This window comes from Anoplophora glabripennis, unplaced genomic scaffold (genome assembly GCF_000390285.2).
Source record: "Anoplophora glabripennis isolate ALB-LARVAE unplaced genomic scaffold, Agla_2.0 scaffold147, whole genome shotgun sequence".
Taxonomy (NCBI): Eukaryota; Metazoa; Arthropoda; class Insecta; order Coleoptera; family Cerambycidae; genus Anoplophora; species Anoplophora glabripennis.
Window position 1 is genome coordinate 915,834 of NW_019416251.1, and position 21,647 is coordinate 937,480.

Here is a 21,647-nt window from a genome sequence, read left to right on the forward strand (position 1 = left end):
TATGTTATATTTTTCAAAAACTTTGACTTCCTGTAGGTATCTCGAAAACGAAGTCGTTTAAAATAATCATCGTTGAAGTACTGTCAGTAAGTCAAAACGAACAAAGTGTCGACCACTAAAAAAATTTCGATTATTGTCTAAATCAGACAACTTCTGTCAGATTTCCGAACTGTAATAATAATTGTAAGTGATAAGAATAAATAAAAATACTTACTAAATCTGATTATGAGATTGGAAATATGTATATTTAAAAAAAGTTAAAGTTCTTTTTAAAAATAATTTATTACTATTTTTTCAAAGCACTGTGTTTAGTTTGAAAATCTCAATGTCTACGACCTCACATTGACTTAGTTTAGGCGAATCATATAATGTCAATACGGCCAACGGTAATTCTGTAAAACGAGAATGGCTGAATATGTTATCGCACCATTTTATTGGCCCTTGGACTGCTCCTTTTGCAAAGGGTTATTTATTAACAAAAAAATCCGTGGTAGAAATATCCAGTGAAATAAAAAGAACCTTATACGTATCTAAGGATCATAAATGCATTGCTCCTATTTAAGAAACATAATTTTCTAGTTTTTATCGAAATAAAATGCCTTATGAAAAAAATATTAGACACATCCGCTTTAAGTAGTTCAGGGGCTAAATTCTATCCACCCTTTTTACCATTTCGACGCTCGGCAGCCAGTTCATTCCCAACTTTAATTACTTTTTCTCTACTTCGCTGTTTATTCAGAACTGAGAGCCTATTTAATGAATGAGTTGGCGCACGCATTGGGTCCTCCGGTGCGTAAAGCGATCCGGGGGTATTGATTCCGCTGGCGGCGGCGGTGGCGGCCGGCAACTAGGGAAGCAGGAACAAGGTGGCCGCTCTCGTTCCTCTAACTCCCCGCCCGCCCTCCTAGGGGATAGACGAAACCACTCGATGTACGCAGGGAATTAACTTTCCACCGCAGTGACGTTTTTGCGATAATTAATGTTACCTGTTCCTTACTGAAGCGGCAGAGTTTCTGGGTAATAATTTACGCCCTGCGAGGACCTTTTGCTTTCCGTGTAGTAGGTTAACGCGGAACGCTTTGTCCTGATTTAAATGAACCTACATTTTTAATTCAAATTGCGCAAAAGAAACATTAAATACAAAAAATGGGACTATGCTCAGCAAACTTTAGCTTACTTAAATAATTCGCACGAGCATGAGTAATGAGTTTTCCTGAAACGGTTCCTAAGGGCTCTACTTTACTCTATCCGAACCTCTATTTTGTCGACGACGTTTCTACCAAAATCGCGAGCGCTGCTGGGACTCGTGCTTCCTGCTTGCTTGCACAAAGTTAAACGGGATTATTGACGCCTCTCTCATGGCACTGAGAGCTTGCTTATCCCTAAGGATCTTCGCCGCAGGTGCAGAAAGTCCTGACCGGATTTGACACCAGATTGATGACTTAAGTCTCGAGCGGCGTGCTCACAAAATTTTCAACAATGTTTTGAATTCGACGTATTGTCAATGAGTACAGGTTTGGTTGATGACTATCCCCAAGGATCCTCGCGGCCGTCTTAGGATGTCCTGAGAGGGTTATTGTGACGTGTGAGATCCTCATAGAGCCATAGGACTTATTTTTCCATTCAATAAATGAGGACGACTTCATGGTATCGAAAAGTAACGAATATGCTTGATCTTGGGTTAACATTGACCAGGAAATCCATTCTGGTTAATGAACAGAGTTGACGTTCGATCACACCCCATGGTGGCTCCGCCGTGATCCGGCAGGGATCTCCGTATAAAGATTTCACTTTTGGCCACTCCAGATTTTCCGTCTTTTGAGGTGGACTCGAACCGTCGTTCAGTGTGGTGCTTTATCTTTTTACGGCCCTGCCTCAGCTTGAATTTCGTCTCGTTGAAAATTCTGATGAAATGGATATTAGAAAAATGGTATTAAATCTTTACTTCACAATTTAACAGTCTGATATAAGTAATATTATGATTTTTTTTATTTTACGCATAGGTCTTAGGCTGAAACTACAGAAAATGTAAACGATATAACAAGAAAATATTAGTAAATAGTCGAGAAATTAAGGATTATTATTATTACAATAATATTCCTCCATATAAGTGCGTAAATTAAATGTCAGGAGCATAGATAGAGACAGGAAGAAATTTACATTACTAAATTATTAGCTACCTTGAGTTATGATTTTTGCAAAAAGTGGGACATTTACACTGTTTACATTGAAGGCATTGAACGCAATTAGTCTCACTTGTTATGCTCTTAACAAGGAAAAGTTTCTTGTATGCGAGAACAGATAAAAACTCATTTAAATTGTTTCCTAGTTGTACGAGGAAATTATAAGTATACCCTCGGTCACCTTCCTGAGTCAGTGTTTACAAAAGGCCAGTTCACTGAACTCGCAAGTTTTCTACCTGTGAACCTACAGAAAAAGCGGTGTGACTGATTAGATTGGAAACAAAGAAATCGCAGCTTCCAAGCCAACTTTCACTTTTCCCTCGAGATTTGGTGTCTTGTAATGCCAGTGGTATGCATTGCTCTTTACTATGCTTCCTTCAAACAGCGGATTTTGGCAATTTGAAATATGATTTTGTGTTGACATTCGTCACTGCTTACAAGAAAATTATCAACAATGAAGCTATCTTTAACTTCCTTGGCGTATCCCGAAACGTTTTAAAAATGCAACCCATTACCTGCTACAAATATTTTTCTCGCATTTCGGAATTTTTTATTGCGGCCCGTTATTTGTTATTCCACGGAGCTACGCGGGTGAAATCCAACGACGACTCTTCTTCCCAGAATTCATCCCCAGGTCTCGTCTGGTAGGCCAGATCACGTTCTCTCAACTTAATCTTTCATGGTTCGACTTTGTAGCAATTGTTATTTACCTGCTTATCATACAAAATGGCTAATCTTGCAGCCTCAGACCACGGGAGTTCCATAAAATGTGGAAAATAAAACTGGTGAAGTTGGTTGGAAACATTTTAAGGAGATGACTCTTGACGATATGTGGTTTGTTCAGTGGCAGGTACAAATAAATGAATTTTTTTAATGCCATGTTCAAAGTTTTGACATCATTTTTCTTTATTTGCTATTATTTTTGTTGATACACCAACTTCATTCAGATTTAATTAAAATTCTTTTGAAAAACTAATGGTTGCATTATTATGTCTGTTTATTAAGGGTCGAAAGAGACAACAGTAGGAATTTCGTTTAATGTGAATAAAAATTCCTCCTACCAGAAGATATTCATTTTGTCTGGATGAAAAAGTAGAACTATGGGGCTGAATTAGTATTCAGAGCGAGTGATGTTCACAAATCATCGAAATGTGTAAGATGAATGTTAAAAGAATTATTATTGTTTGGGCTCACGTCGACATCGTTCAGAGTCTATTTTATTTATGAATTCTTTACCTTCATGGCGTCACTTTGAAACTGTTGCGGATAGCACGTTTAAATTTCAATCAGAAAACTTGGAGGATTTGTAAAGGAAAGGAAAGCAATTTTTAAATTTTTTATTTGGAGATAGCCAGTACCTACAACAAAACTGCGAAAAAAACAAATAAATTAACAGACAATTAGCAAAACATGCTCCAGAAACTGCCCTGTTTGCTGACCGTCATTTTTCAAAAATTAGAGCTGATAAACATCCACACAAAGACAAATACGAGCGATTAGCGAGCAGATAACTCTCTCTGCACCAGGTAGAACGTCAAATAGTCTGCGTTTCCGGACGTAAGCATCCGTTATGACAACAGACACGCAAAAAAACTGCAGAGTACACTACCAGGACATCTTTGTCTTTAATGTACCCCTCCGACGATGCCTATCCACCAAAAAAACAGTACTTTTTAATGATTCACATATTTGTATGTTCTGCTTCACGCACATTGAACATAGTAATGAAATTCTTTTGTCGTGTTCCCCAGTTCTTCGCATAATAAATGTCGCATTTTAATTGTTTTGTTCTCCGGTGATTTATAACTTCTGCATGTGATTAAATGTTTCACTGTTTTGTGCACAAATAATCATTTTTATTTTTGTCCTGTCTAGACCTGAATCTGCATGACTCTTACAAATGTATGTTTAAGCCTGGGTGGGCTGATTACATCGAGCGCAACACAGTTCCTGATCACGTTTTTTGTTTGTCCGCTTTTTTGGCAAATATATGTTGACGGAATATACTGGGTGTTTCAGAAAAGTAGGTGCTCCGGGCGAAAATATTGAGATTTAACTTAAGCCTCTCTTCGCCAAGATACGTCATGTCAAAATTATAATAAACCAAAAATAATTTTATTTACATGTAATTTTTTAAGATATTTAGATGAAATTTCTCTCGGCACTACCATCTTATTTAAAATTTCCCTTCCCAATTTATTCCAAATTCTTTTAGCCCTTTCTTGGAAAATGATCCTTCTACATCTTTGTTGTATACAGGGTAGGAAAGTACCAATGGTCTATCTGAAGTTACGTGAGAGCGATAAAGTAAGCCATAGAAATCCATGTGAAAGACAAGAATGGGATAAGAAGTGGATCTTATTTGTGGAAGGGCGAAACGGGCGGTGACTATGAGACGCCTTCATTATAGCCGTCTTTCTCTATCGCATGGATTTCTATGGCTTACTTTATCGCTCTCACATAACTTCAGATAGACCATTGGTACTTTCCTACCCTGTACTTTTGTATTTCTTATGTTAGTATTTAAAAAATCTTTCTTTAGACGATATAATACGAATATAACTTCGTTTCTAGCATTTTTAGTAATACATTGAGGTAGAACAATAACTTTACAGTGTACCTAATCCAGACAATTCGTATTACACCTTGGAAGGTAGATTTACACTGTCGTTGAGTTTTTAACGGTACTTTTAAATCTCGGGAGAGAAGTAATTTGTTGCACTAATTTTTACAGTTACGTTACCCAGCAATAAAACCAGATATAAAATTATGGCATTTCTCAAGTATAACTTTTTGTTACACGCGAACTATTTTGAGGTCCATAATTTATAGGTACCCAAAAAAGCACGTCATTAAATGCATTAAATTTACGATCCTTCCCTGCAGTCTTACGAAGAAAGCCATAAAATTTCTTAATTTAAAAAACTATAAAATTACAAATTACCCTTATGGCCATAATAAAACTAATACTGTAACACGACGGGCGGCGCAGTAGAACATCTCTCCCCAGGTATGATCAAATTTAGAATTAGAAGTATGAAGTTTACACTGTATCCTAACATCCGCGTGACGTACCAGTCATTTTTAATGAATGAAAAAATGCCTCGGTGACGTAATAGCGTTTAAAAATACCCGGTGTAATACTAAACAAGCCGATCGTTGATTTCCAAGAATCGCAACAGATATAGACATTTCGGTATGAGCTGCTGTTATTTCTACAAGTATTTTGGCTATTTTTAGACATGCCCCACCATGCCAACTTTTAATACTACAATCAATTCGCGTTACTCGTTTGTTTATTAACGCATTTTTTAACACCCGCCTCGGGTTCATTCTATTTTCGTTAGGTGCATAGGATAAGTAAGTGCTTTCTCCGTACGAGCGTACGGAACGACAGTATTATCCACGAAAGTCTTTCTTTCACACCAGCAGGAGGCAGAAACCAATACCGCCAACGTCTTAATTAAACCATCCTCAAGACATTTTAAATGTATGTTTCCTCGTTATCGCGCAGAAATAGATTTGACAAGTCGTTGATCTGATTGTGAGAGAATAAAACTTAAAAAATTGTTTTCGGATTGTATTTTTCTTAATTCTTGATAAATCTCCTTTGGGACGTTCCTACTATTATTGTCTCCAAACTTTGATTTATATATACTTTAGTTTAAAACGTTTGTTAAATTAGATAATCGAATTATGTTTAATACATTATTACTAGATATTAACTTCGGTTATCCCCCAAGGATCGTACTTGGGTCCTCTATTATTTAACATGCACGTTAATGATGTAACTAAATTTTTTAAGTTTTCTAACTTTTAATTTATGCTGACGATCATTTTTTCGCTCTGTTAACAATACTCGTTATGTTGAGTTAATACAAGAAGATGTTTGTACATTCAAAAAATATTGTGATGGAAAGAGTTAATGTATAAATTTTAAGAAATGCCACTATAAAATATTTAGTTTAGTTAAGCCTGAAAAAATCCAAAATCCTGGCATTGTATAGATGATTTTGTAATAAAAAAGAAATTAAATTTATTATCTTTCGGGTTTGTCCGGTTTGTATATCTTTTACACCAAATAATACAAAATATTTTGAGCTTATCTTTGCTGTTTTAACAAAACTATGAATTTTTGAGAGAAGTATTCTAAGAAAACAATTTTAAAGAAACACTGGCAAAGACTATCTTAGTTTTATGGTTATTTTGCCAATAATAGTCCCTCAATTATAACCTAAAAACTGCAAGTACGCTAGCAGTTTCCGTATGTAAACAAATATGGGGTAAAAGTTGTTAAAAAATTTGCATAGTGGTGTAATACTCTCTTACAGCTATGACTTTTAGATCTTTGAGCTTTCTGCACGAAGTACATTAAATTGTAATTATATCATTAACTCTTGTGTAACTCTTGAGTAATAAAATATTATGGCGATATAATTATACCGAACGTGACAATATTGTACACATAACAATATTTATAGAAACTATTAGACCCTGGCTTTTTTGCATGTTTAGTACAGTCATCAAATTTAAAATTAAATAAATAAAATATATACTTAAAGTAAGTCATAAGCTCCTGGGCACGTAGAAGAAAAATTACACTGTTTTGTTCTCATTATTAACTGCTTTGTTGGAGATGGAGTGGATGATGTGGCAAGTGATTAAAAATTCGATGCAAAAACATCACCAATGTAACCATTCCAAAAATATTATGTTAATTCAAAGGTAAAAGAAAATATGTACTCTTACAGGGTCCAGAATCCAGTGTGCAAGACAGAGGTAGACAGGAACCAGGATGAACAAAGGCCAAAAGTCTTCTATCAGCGTTCGAAAAGTTACTTTACGGCCTAATTTTTCGGTATCAAAGTGAAAGCCGTTTTTTTAAGACATGGACAAAATTTGATTCTAAAAAACCATCTTTGACTCCCTGTATATCAAAACAAAATGATAGAATTGATAGACTTGTAGGTCCATAGTATAAAATCGTCTTATTTTTTTGATACTCTGTCAGATCCTGATTTCCGCTACCGTTTTCCAAAACACTCGCAAATTCTGCTGCTAGGGACTAGTAATTTCCTCCTCTGCCATTGCGGTATGCACAATGGATCGCCTTGTATATTGGAAAGCGTATAATCCCGCGTCTGTGTTTACAACTCTGATCCTGCCCCTTAGGCTCAGGACGATGTGGCATCCTGGGATCCTGGCCGCACGTGTCGGCGGTCGGTTAGCTGTTTGTTAAAGCACAATGGAAAGGTCACGTGGGCGGCAGACGTCGAGAGCGTCATCTCTCGACGACCTACGTAATATCGATCGGTCGAAACGGGCAGCGGCAGAGGCGGACTCGCCATTTATTTAATTCGATTAAAAGCCCCGTCCGGTCGTACATTTCCAACGCGTCGACCTGCTTTACGATTTATATAAGTCGGAGACAATTTTAATAGGTTAAATGACATTTAATGCTAATTAAATAATTAAAAGTTTTGTATTAATTTTACTAATTGTCGAAAGACTAAAAATTTTGTATTACTTAAATGAAAAAAATGAATATTTTTTTATTTTTATCTTCACCCTAAAAAAAATCTGACTCTTTTTGTGGGGATTCACAAGAAGTCTTCGGCTTCCACTAAAATGCAAGTGGCAAAATTTAGGAATTATTATTATAACATTGTTGAGTTAAATACATCCGTATACAGAGTGATTCAGTCGTAAAGTCATTAACTGTAACCACGTAGTCGGAAGGCCTAATAAAGACAGAAAATCGAAAAAAGTCAGGTATACGTACTACAAACTGAATAGTTAATTGAACCTAATACTAAAAACTGATATTCAATTATAAAACAATATTAAAAATATGTACTAAACAACCTAACATTCTAAAACAATTATTATCCATATACATTTTTTTTATTAACAAATAAATAATACTTGTTAATATCTAGAATGTAAAAAATAACTTACTCATTCATTTGTCTAGGTAAAAAGGTCGTTCGTAAAAGCTAGTGACCGAACACGGTAGGTAAAGATTCACTCTCGATAAACCTTTGTAGGTCCGCGATCAGGTACGAAAAGGGGTTTGATGATTTGAAATTTTTTTTTTCATCTTAAATATGCATTTATTTTTTTTATACGCGTATTCCTGTTCTACTAATTTTCCTCTATCTTCCCTTAAAATTAATGACACTATATCTGAATCACCTTTCCATTTAAAGAAATAAAACAAACATTGTTATTATTATTATAAATAAGTTTTAAAAACTCAAGATACCCATGACTGCAAATTTTTCAAATTTTTAAGCTCGATTGGCAATCGAAAATAAATTTTCAATTAATGGAAATATATTTGATGCAAGTTTTGTATACTGTCAATATTACCAGACTATACACAAATAAAGCACAAGTGTTTCATTGTTCCACTTACACGTTAATAATAGAAAATGCGTACGGCATAAAAAAATCCGTAGTTCTAATTACGGTCCTGTTTTCAACTGCCGTCTGCAGTCTAGACAGCACATTATAAATAGGAAGTTATTTAGCCCGCAATATATATTTTATGGTTATCGACTAATCATATTACCGAGATATTTAGCAGGCACGACGGTGTTTGTGTTTTGTCTAGCCTTCTACTTCTAGCGATCAAAAGTGTGGTACCGCCTTAGTTCGTTCTAGCTGTAATCGAAGTACCAACTGAACCGCATAACCCATAACGCAGACGTAGGATTTCCTGGCCTTGTTATTCCGATAAAGGAGTACCGTAGAAACTAGAAATGGTTACGTGGTTTCTCTAAATGGAAAACTTCCAATTAGGTTGATGATTGCGAAAATTTGAGGCAAACGTGTCATCAAACAATCTGAATATTGGCCACCTGGTAGTCCGGATTTAAATCCAATTGACTTTTATTTATACCGTAATTGTGGCAGCTGCATATACAGTGCGAAATTTGCGTCCGAACTTATTCAACCTCAGCAGATTTTCTCTAAAACGATGTGGAAAATATAATGAAGTAAATCACCTACAACGTATATTGAGACATGAGCTTGCTTATGGAAATTATCTTATTTAAATTACATTTTCAATCAAAATATTAATACACACGAGTTTGATAATTAAGGCTGAATTCTTACATTAGGAATAGGTATGTCCTATTTTAATTCATAAATAGAGGTTAAAAAATGTTTGATTGGTCCTTAAGGACTTCTGGTTCTTATAACTTAAAGAAATTTTGATATGATTGTAACTACATCTACAAAATAAATTTATATGAATCTGCTATAAAATCGATTTTATAGAAATAACTTTATAAAGATGATCACGCCAGAAGTTACAGACAAAACTAGTTGCCAGTTGTGATTTCTATGCAAATAAAGATGCAGAGAAAATCAATATTCTAATAATTATAAGTCTTACAGACATTGATGATAATCTCGTTGTGCTGTTTTAATATCATTATTTGCAATGCGGATATCAACATCTAATTAAATTGTGTAGGTACACCTACTGATAATTATATCGATCCAAGACGTTTCTTGCAAATATATCATACAACTAAAACTCTAAAACTCTAAAACTTATACAGGGTACTTTGAATGGGCAATGGGCGTCCTATTTGTACGAAGGCTATCTTTGATTTTTAGAATCACGTAAGTTTGTTTGATTTTCGGCTCATAGTATTCGAACACTCTGTAGAAACGAAATCTGGCTCCGCAACAATTGCAAATTGCCACAAAAACTCCTAATTACAGCCCTCGTAACGGTTTTTTTAAAACACCTCACATAGGCAACTGGATTACAAGGTAATTATAGGTTTTTTTTAACACCAGCTTGCATGTTTAACTATACGTTAATTATGATTACTTGTTAATTAGGTATTTTATCTTACTATTAAAATTTTCAGAGACTGGCAGCTGAGGAAGCATTACACACAACAGCAACAAAAACAGGCTGGTGTTGCACTATAATAATTAAAGATACATTTATAATTTCTTGACCCGAATTGCCGTGTTGTTAAATTAGCATATAATTTTAATTGGCGACTTTGCAATTCTTTTATTTTTCTGTTTGTACACACAAGAATGACTTATTCTGCAGAAGGAAGCGGTGGCAACACCTTGCTGCTGGGTTGTGCCACTGCGATTATTGCGACATCGCAAAATTGCCAGGACGGAACAGACATAATCGAAAATATTTTTCTGCTTGTTATCAGGGATTTTATTATAAATACAGAACACTACCCATATTTTTACTCTTTTGTTGTCTTTACAATAAATTATAATAAATATACTGTAAGTTTTGTAGCACGTATACATTATTTACGAAAAATAATCTATAACGATAGTGGCAATTTAAACGAACAAAATATGTACAAATAGAGAATATGTGCAGTAAATTCCAGAATGTAGTGGTTTCTGTACCTGTTTTGAATAAATGAATTGAAATCATGTTTATAGGAATAAGTTTTGTAACAACTATAGGATATTTATAGCATCGCATACGTATGTACAAGCGTAATTTATATGGATGTTTTTACATTATGTAGACTAAATAAACCCATGTAGAATTATTGTTTTTACGTGGATTATGAAAACATGAGCAAACTGCAACATTATATGTAGAGAACGAGCAGTTATTCAACAGACTGTAACAATTCGCACAGGGTGTTTGACCATAAGCTAATCGTCTAACTTTTCATTTAATTATTGTATATTATATATATATTTGTACACGGTCGATAGCCGCACGGTTTAAGGCGTCAGTACTTAAATCGATGTGTCGATCTGCCCGGGTTTCGAATCCCGCGGCCGGTAGATCGTAGATTAGCTATGCTTGTACGGAGGATTGGCACTCTCTGTGCAGGTATGGTAGGGTGGAAGAATGTTGGCTTGGGTCAATGTGGGAGATTGACACCGGTTGGCATTTGACCACCCCCCTAATTAATGAGGTTTTCCAGGTTTCCCTCATTCCTGCACTGAATGGTGGTTAGGGCCTACCAACATAAGTCGTTCCTGGGCGCAAATGCGGCCTGCGTAATAATAATATGCCGCCTCCTCTCCCGCACAAGTCTCCGACTTCTGGGCTAATTCTCGTAGTTAGAATGAGGAGTAGAGATATTATTATTATTATTATTATTATTATTATTATTATTATTATTATTATTATTATTATTATTATTATAAAAATCTTAAACGAGCGACAACTCTTGAATTCACTGATACACTGAGAGAAGTGTTGTAAAAGTATTTGGACATAATAATACCCAACATTTATATGTTAGTAAACCATTTTGTCCTTTTTAAAAGATAATTCATTAATAATTTAATCTTTTTACAAATCTAGAACCAGCACATTCAAAACACATACATATTAAGTTAGATAAATCTAAACTTCTTTACTGTAGCATATTTTTTTTGTATCTCTTTTTCCTAAAATAATTAAAAATAAATAAATAAATCAGAAATCGAAACATTTACACAAGAGGAGCCTAAAAACGATTTTCATTAATGAACGTAATTCACGCTACTCTATGAGGACGATTGGTTAACTAATATGTTTTTTTTTTTACGTTATTTTAATTATGAACATTCACGAGGCTTCCTGAAGGAGGTTTATTGTAAACGAAATATTAATATTGGTGACACTAAGACTAAGGGATTTTTAGTTGACCGTACCAGCAGTGCCATGTTGGTTGCTTGAGTTCGGCGGTCATGTGACTTGTAGTCATTTATGAAAGCTTTGCAGTTTACAAAGAAAGTAGTATAGTAATTTGAGTAGTTCACTTGAAAAAAATAAATTTTGAATAATGGTAGTCATATTATTGAACCAATTAGCGTTACTGACAACAAACTTTTTTCTCCGTCTATAATATTTTTTCGCTGTCAGAGAAATATCGTATTTTTCCTTTTTTAAAATCAGGGTAAAATTTTTATCTGTATAGGTTATATCTCGCGTGTTTTTTCGCAAGTTTACAGAAAAGCGAACTGGTATCTAGTTTACATAGGCCTTGCGACGGCGGCCGGTAATAAATAAAAGCGAACGACCATTTAATGTGGGTCACAGCCGCCATAACCGGCCGTAGAAGAGGCCGTTGCGACACGTCAACTTGCAAATTCTAGAAACGCTCCCGTACGCCGATTACGAAATCCTATTCCAAATCGGAGGTATTGATATTCACGGCACCGACAGCGCCGCTTTATTAGAATTTGCCATTGTGCGGCGATTTAGAGCTTTAAGAGGCTTTTAGAGTTTTTTCTCATACGTGTTCGTTTTTTATACGTTTGAATTATTTTAAACGCCCCCCCCCCCCTTATCTTAATTGCTAATGTAATAAAATCGTATGCATTTTATCGCCTTTTTAATTCTCCACCATTATATTAAATTAATTGGGATTCATTACCTGGTAGTGGGAGTGTATAATTATTATAATTCGCGCTACACCTTGAATACTATTATGTTCATTTTCGCATTATCGTAATTATTTAAAGCTGGGAAAAATCAAATACTAGATATAATACCAATCTGTAGGTGTTATTTTAATTTTTTTAATGGCTTATTTTACGCACGTGTGACCCTGCTTGCTTGAAATTGATTAGGCGGTTTTAATTTCCACATTTTTTACATAAAGTACCTCTGCGATGGTATATAGATACGTATTTTTACGTATACTACTTCACAGTTTTCGTTATGAGGAGCTTTTTAATTATTAATTTATTTACGTTCTACTTTTTCGTTCCCGTTTCCACGCCACCTGATTTCCATTGTTTTACATTTAATGAATAATAAAACCATTTTTAACAGCTGAATTAATATACTTGTGATTCATGTTGCTCCATTAAAACATTTCCTTTTAGTACTGGAAAACACAGCCAGGTTGGTGTTGTAACATAATAATAATTTGACTACAAACTCGCTCAATTTTATGTCAGAATATCAAAAGAAAGGACACCCTGTATATATTTTAATATACAGGGTGTCCCGGTGCTTGATACAAAAAAGTCGAGTACAAATAAATGAGATCAGAATAATATCAGTTCTTCATATAATTTTTTTTCATACGGGCCTTCGTTAACAAGTTACGGGCCCTCGAAAGTAAAAACTAAAAAGTTATTTTTATTTATAGTCTCTAAACCATTAACTTTAGCATGATGCAAATTTGGTGATCGACAACACATGCGTACAGATTGTTTTTGATATTATAAATGAAACTTCATTATGCACAGGACGACAGGGACGGACTATGCCTAATGGTTAACAACCCAGAATTTATGTATGGATGACGATCGCAATCTGCCAGTATCAAAAATAAGTTCCCTGAAGGATTTGCCAACGATAATACCCTCTTGGTTCAACTCGATAAAATTAACAGTTTAGGAAATATTTGTGATTTTATGTCACAGTGCACATCAATCGGCGCCTCCACCATTATTTGCTTTTAATTTTTAGATTGCCATCGTCATATATGTAAAAAATCTGGGTTGTTAACCATTGGGCATAGTCCGTCCCTGGCGTTCTGGGCATAATGAAGTTTCACTTACAACATCAAAAACAAGCTGTACGCATGTTTTATCGATCACCAAAGTTGCTGAAGTTAATGGTTCAGAGACCGTAAATTAAAATAACTTTTTAATTTTCACCTTTGAGGGCCCGTAACTTGTTAACGAAGGCCCGTATGAAAAAAATTTTTATGAAGAACTGATTGTAGACTTTTTTGTATCAAGTACCGGGACAATCTGTTTTAACATAACGCGGAAAATTTCAAGGTACGCCCCTGCGGCGGTAAATTGTCACAGTAGTTCCGGCAACAGAACTTTATTGGCTTATTCTTTTCTTGGAATTCTACTTTCCGTACAAATATTGTACGGACTGTATCTTCATTAGTTAGGAACTTTAACACACACCTTAAGTCTGTTTTCAAGTAAATATATTTATTTGCTGCCTCGACGAAACCTACTCAAAATGGTCAAAGGTCAGTTCACAAATAAGAATTAACAAATAGGAAATTGGATTATCTATTAGGTACACTACAAGTTTTTATTGTTAATATTATTTCTAATAAAAATTGTAATTTAAGCAAATCCATTACTCTTGATGCTAGTGTAATTAAAATGTAATTTTCGGAGACCAATGGGTTCATTAACACTACTTTCATATCACTTTCAGTTTTGACACAAATGACCTCAGCGCCAATAGCTTCTTAAATAGAGACCAGACATTTTATTAGAAGTAAAATTAATTAAAAAAGAACAGTAGAAGAAGTAAACAAATGAATGCCAAATTTAAAACTGTTTTTGAACTTTGAATGACCAGCCGATAAAGCGAAATATTGGTCTTACTGTTTCAAAATAAATTGGTCACTTGGTTTGTAAATATTTATGAATGCTCTGTAGATTATTAAAACCTTGAACATCGATAGACAGTGATTGTTTAACAACTGGGCGTAGGGAAAAGTGACTGCAGCCAGCCACCTTCGAAATTAGATGCATCTGCGACTGAATCAAGCATGCTAGACCAGGATGTGGGAACGTCGCCGGTCCGGCCACTTCTGTTTCCGAATAGCGCGAGAGCCGAGTCGCTTGTGGGAATTCTATGAATATCAAAGCGTATACAGTGGAATCTATTTCGGTCTAGACGCGGTCACAGTCACTTTGTACACCGACCATTTCTAGGAATAACAAGTGAAATGTATTAATAAAATGCCTCGGCGAACACAGCCGATTGTGTAATGAATGTATATGATAGTTTTAGTAAATAAGTGTGCCAAAGAGGTAATTTCAGGAGGCGGTGTCTAGGTCACGTCGTCTGGCCCGTCGCCTCTGTCTCCGATGCTCTGCCATGGCGAGCCCCGATTGTGCCACTGGCCCAGACAGATCGATCCGAGTTGGCTACCGCGTCTACATTTACCATGACCGTCCACTATGTTACATAACGAGGCATTAAAATACCGATTGGCGTTTTAAAAAGCTCATTTACGGTAAATGTCACAGAATTTCGCCGGGTTCACGGTGGCAAAAATGAAAGTGCGAAATTGGAAAAGTCGTCGGCAGCGGTGATATTAAAAACCTTTTGTGGGAGACAAAATAACTCGGACGAGCCTTCATAGGCAAGCCCTAAAAATAGCGTTTAATTTTGCGGCAAAAGGACGGACTTTAATTATTGAAATAAACGAGGGCTTCCCCTAAAAACGCGTGACATGAAGGCATTTTCCCATTTGCGCCGTTGTTCAAGACTTATTTTTTATATCAATTATTATTTCCAAATTGTCGTTTTCTTTTAAAAAATTACTATATTATTGAGGTTCTTAATTTTCTGCAAAAAACTGTCACAATTGTAATAAAAATAAGAAACATTTTCGTATAATTGCACATAAGGCTGTAACTTTTATTAAAATAAAATTTAGTAATATTGTCCTATTTAATTCTACAATTTAGATCTACATCTGTATTTTGAGTAAAAAGTAGTATAAGTAGTATATGACCGGGACATATGACCGTGGTCGACGTTCATCACATCTCTTGATAGCTCCCCCAGATTCCCAATGTAGATTTTCGGAGGGATTTTTGCTTCGTGGTCGCTGATTGGTTTCTGAGAATTTCCCAGAAAATTCAAAACATCGTTTTTTATTGGCTTTCCGCCATGATCTTTGACGATCGATCGTTCTGGCAATGGCATCAGGCTCTGTGGTCGCCATTCGCTCTGGTTCAGTGTGTTTAAAAAGATTTATGCCTTCGAGATAGATCCTTGGGCAAAATTGGAAAGATCGGTAAAAACCTTAATTCTAACCGGAGCTTGGCTAGATTTTTTGACGTCGATCGGAAACATAGGTGAAATCTGTTTTCCTCTCTAAATTGAAACATTTTTCTCCTTTTTTCGTATCTGTTTTAATCTCTATTTTATTAGTACTCCATCCTATGCTCATTTTTTTTAACGTTTCCATTTCACAGCTATCTGGGAAAGCTCCTTAATGGAAAGGACGTACTATGAAACACTTTTGTCATCCACGAAATAGGTATTTAGGACTTGAATAGTAGAAGTAGTCACTTCTTCATCATTCACCGACTACACGAAAGAAATATTGTCATGAAAATTCATAAAAATGTTCATAAAATCTTGATAGGAATATATCGTGTGAAAATTCAACGTTTGCGTTGGGGTTATTTTCGTTACGGAGTTGTTACTAACAAATTGTATTGGAAATATTTTAGGATTCCTAACATTCGAGGCTTCTGATTGTCGCAAGTGGGGCACCTCACCAGATTGAGTAATTATCCTGAATTCACCACGTTATTTCATAAACGCTAAAAGATCAACGCTGAGGACATACCGTAGGTAGTTCAAGGAAGAAACTAATCATTACTGTCATGTTTAATATACTTTACGTGCTTTCGCTGCGGGTTCTATTTTCGAAATATTAAACAATTGCTTAAAATAAACATAAAAAACGTTAAAAACATTTCCAGCTGGCGACGCGGTAAATATTTTTACCGAGTTTCTGGAATATTTGCAACAAATAACGGATTGCGTCACATAGAGGAAATTGCTTAATTTAACTTATTGATCAAAATTCCTACCATCAGACAGAGAATTTAATCTGTTTACATCTACGCTGAAGTGTGATGTCACGTTGTAAGCCACGTGTAATCAACTCGACTTTGTATCATTAGAGCAGTTGTTTCAGTTTTGCGACTGTGTGAATTTACCGTCTTCGCGTAGAATAACAAATAATGGAGACTTCGTGAAATTGTGGAACTTACTTACTATTTAAACTGAATAAATAATTAACATTGTTGAAAAACTGAAGCTATTTATAAAGCTACTAAAGTGTACTTTTTCTATCCCTGTTCGATTTTGTATTACAAAGTTGTATCGCACAGAATCCACACTGTAAGCCTGACACTGGTGTTCGAGGCAGCAAACGAAATAAAACCGAATTTTTATTTTGTCTGGGCCGGACAAGTTGAGCAGCTATATGCAAATATTTAGCCGTTTCTTTTCCGAAAAAAAACTAAAACCGCCAACAAAAATGCAGTCCTGAGACGTGCAACATGAGACTGCAATTGCTTTTGCATTCGAAATTATGCTCTTACGGCATTTTTTATTTTATTTTTTTAGTCCGACGCGTATGTCGGGTTTATTTACCAGCGCATAAATTTGCATCATTTTTATTTATTTTTCGATGGAAGGAACCACCGCGAGTATTGTTGTCTTTTATGTTATTGACGCTTTTCGTGATGTCAAATAATACGCTTCTGCCGCACGGACGAAGGTATGGTATTGACTGACTGCTTATTAGCATCTCCAGAAGCAAATAAAAAGCTTTTGCATGTCTGGCCACAGTTTGGGTGAAACAACACCTTTGAAATTTTTCACAGATAAAATTTATTTGCCCATAATATAAATAGTAACAAAATGATCAAATATATACAATGGTATTTAAGACAGACAATAGTGGACGTCAGAAAAAATATTACCAGAATTAGATGTTAAATGGAACATCTGTAATAGAAAGTGCTCTTAGGATTAGAATTGTAAATGTTTGATGGGTTGTATGGCTAAAAGGGCATATCAACTGCCATAAAAGCATTGTTAGACCAGATTGGACATGAGATTTGGAGTTACTATGAAAACTACGTCAGTAAAATCAGTTTTCGTATACGCTCTGTACTGTACATAAACAACTCTTTAGTATTTTAGATTTATAAATTGTTTGTTTTTAATAAACTTACTCAAAATATTAAATCCAATAAAAGCAATAATTATTTAAATTTGAAAACAATTCGTAAACAAATGTGAGCTTCTGATTATCGCCCATTAAATACTGTAATTTATATTATGCTTTCGAGCAAACTTGACTATCAGGAAATTTGAGAGAACGTGCGTCAAAGGGGGACTTATCAGATGAATCATAAGATCATTGTTACTCACTCGCGTTTCTTACAAATTTATTATTTGTTTGCTCGTCTCGTCTGTATTTACCTGAATGCCCAGATCCATAACATTCGTAAGACGGACTCATATTTCATATTTTTTTCGTAACGATATTTCCTCTGGAGTTGTGAAGACCCTTAAAAGGGTAATTTTCCGCCAGACATTACGACTACACTGACGGACGAATTTGTTTACGACCGTATTAGCTTAATCTTCGTTAGAATAAATATTTTGCCGTTCAAATTTAATTAAGTTCAAACAATAATGGTTGTCACTTCGTATAAAAGTTGGAGTTGAAAATGAAAAATATGTCACTAATTATTCAACAAAAAAAAAATACTTTTTATTTTCCCTGAAATAACTTAATAGTTTTGCCACATATGTTTGTATCAGTGCAATACTTCGAAATTTCATTTATTTGTAATTTTAAAAAATTATTTTTGTTTTGATATTAACATAATTTTTAAATACTTTATATGTATGTAATTTCAACCTCAGTGTCGCTGCTCGAATCCAATTTTTTTTTTTTTCGTAAAACTACCAAGTAAGGAAAAGGTCGACTTTTATTAAAAAATATATATAAGTAATAATAAGCGCAATGACAGAAAAACGTTCATTACAAGGTAACACACTTGTTTACGACCATACTCTTGAGTCGCAGTATGGACATGGTATTTAATAATTTCATAATTTTTTTGCGTCAAAACTAAGTCATCAGAATCAACATTGCCGTAATGTTTATTTCGAAGGATAAATAGTGTATGAAATCATTTGCGAAATTTTACAGCGCACCTTAATTGAACAGAAAAATATTTTTTATTTGCTTTAGTTGTCCAGTTCCTCTGAAGTTCATAATAACAAGTGTATATCCTCTAAATTGAGAAATATTTAAAACTATAGGTCTGTACCTACAATTAATGAACCCGTCGAGTAAATTGGCCTAAAATCAAGCTGTCTTCGTTCTGAAAAATTTTATAAATAAAATAAAATTGTAAAGCCCTTAAACACCAGGATTTGAATTAAATGAAACAAATACAATTTATTAGTCAATTAAATAACAATTTTAAACTAAACATAACTCTACGAAGCAAAAAACAAATTTTTCAGTTCGGATCCATTTCGTAATACGCATTTACACCTCACACAATGCGTGCACAGTAATGGCCGATGCTGTTCTCCGTTTACAAGCTCCGTAATATTTAATTTTAGAAAATAAATTTATTTCTTACATGTATTTGCATTTGGAATTGTACATTAATATTACCAATACTAGTTTTAAGCAAATTTTTTCCTCCCTGCATCACTGACATGATTTGTTCCAGCTGGGGCGGTGAGCGCGTTTGGCATTATCCTGGTGGTGGTCCTGCTGACAGGGGCGGTCTTGGGGCTGGTCACGTGCCTGCTGAGCCACCAGAGGGGTACGGGGGGCGCCAGCGGGGCGGGCACGCCGGCCACCCACCCGCACCACGCCGCGGATTCTCCGACCACTGCACCCGTAAGTAAAATTTTTTATATAATTTTATTTTTTTTCGAAAATGAAGAGTCCGAAATTTAACATAATAAAATAAATGTTTTAGAGAATGCTTAATTTCTCCGAAAAAAATTCTCTGGCACGTCGATTTTGTTTTTTCTTTTGCCGCCGATTGCATAATTACTTAATAATTATTTATATATTTCGTACAGGTGCAAGAAGCCGATGCTCCTTGCATATGCAGGATTGTTTATAGTGCGATGAAAAAGACTTCAGATCCACAATATCACAATATGACATTCGAGAACCTGGGACTAACCAAATCTAAAACAAAATTGTGATAATTACAATAACTAGAAAAAATCCGGTCTAAAATTGATGCTTTTCTGATACAGATACAAGTTATTACACTTTTTTAAGGACCCATTTCAAGAAAAACATATCAAAGTGAGGCGCGAGTCCGTCAGACATTTCCCAACCAGCTTACAAACATATGTAAACCGCATTAATTAAAATGTTTTTATGAAGTTCCTGTGCAAACAAGATTTGGCGTGTGTCCAGTGTTCGACCTGATAAATAACATTGTTGGTACAATACTTCATTGTCGCGAACCGCCCCACAATAAACTCGCAGGTATGCACGGCACACCGCGTTGCGGTAGACAAAAATTGCCCAACAAATTAAGTCGTGATTCACGGGAATAAATTATTCAGTGTGTGTGTGTGTGTGTGTTTTCTTGACGTTCCGAAAGACAAATTTTAATTTGCTTGGACCTTGTCTCTAATGTAATAAGTCATCCAAATTAAATGTATGATTTTCGACGTCGAAATAACTTTATAGATAAGATAAAAAAGTCGTGCGACAGCTTACTAACGAATAAATACGTATAATAATATAATAATGTTGATAAGGAAGCTCACCTACTTACGTTTTTAATTCCTTAATTAGGCTTTTGATTGTTTGCAAATTTATCATTTTCGTAATCCCTTTCTAGAACATTCCACAGCGCACTTGATTTGGTTCAAGAAGATTGCCGGCAAAAGGGACAGTCTGCTTTGTCTTTGGGAAAGACAGAGGGACTGAAATATAAGAGTAAGAAAAATAACTCAGTTGCTATTGGAATTGAGGTCTATTAATTTTGTATTATATAAAATCCATTTAGTATCGTTGAAAACGCATTGATGGTTAAGTGCTGTCCATATTACACTGTAATCAGAAGTGGGATGTTCCACGAGGTGGAGTTCGAGAGCTAGTGCGAAAGCCAAGGCCTACAGAAATGAAGTAAACTTTTAATGGATATAAGAAGAATGACCGAAATGAATAAAATATATGAAAAAGAAAAAACCAAGCTGAAACAAAGACCACTTTATGAGGAATAACCAAGAATAATTATGAAATGAAGTGAAAAATCGCCAGTAAGAAATGATTAACTGAGATTTTGTGTACAACGGAAATAAATCTATATTTACTACAATAGACATAAAAGCGTCTATAAATACAAGAATATAGTAAGAAAGAACCCATGTGAACTATCTACTGTTAACAAAACGTTTCGTCAAGTTTTGGAAAATAATTTTTTTTATAATTCCACCCAACGACTCTCTGGGACAATAGGTATGCAGGGGTTAGACGAACAGAGGGGATATACGAAATAAGTTCCATCCCCACAGCGGCACAGCGCAAAAAACTGAATGCGAAGCATGGCAAATATTGACTGCGAGGAGCGGCGCTAGAAATAATTCATTAGCAATTTAAAATTCGGCCGGCGGCGGGTAACTTTTATGCAAATAGGCAGGCGTGTATGGTAAAAAATTGTATATAAAGTAAACATGCGTAAACCAACTTTTTCGGGAGAGAATTATTGCACAAAAGGAATTGTAGCGAGCCTAAATACATTTTGTGGGAAGTTTCCGAATGATATTTTAGTTTACCATATTTAAATTTATTATACAGGGTGTATGGGGGTTAAATGCCGGTTCATAGGATTGTTATACTCGGATTACCATCAGTTAACTAATGATTTTGACTAAGTTGTGTTCAAACCTGTTTAGAATTTATTAAGAAAAATAAATTCATA

At 35.0% G+C, this 21,647-nt stretch overlaps 1 protein-coding gene across 1 annotated transcript in view; it reads left to right on the forward strand.

The window, feature by feature from the left end:
* Positions 1–21,647, forward strand: part of LOC108909616 — a 255,238-nt gene that overhangs the window by 147,981 nt on the left and 85,610 nt on the right. The window contains exon 2 of the mRNA XM_023456558.1: positions 19,422–19,594. Within this exon, the coding sequence (XP_023312326.1) occupies positions 19,422–19,594 (173 nt within the window). The remainder of the gene's footprint in view (positions 1–19,421; positions 19,595–21,647) is intronic.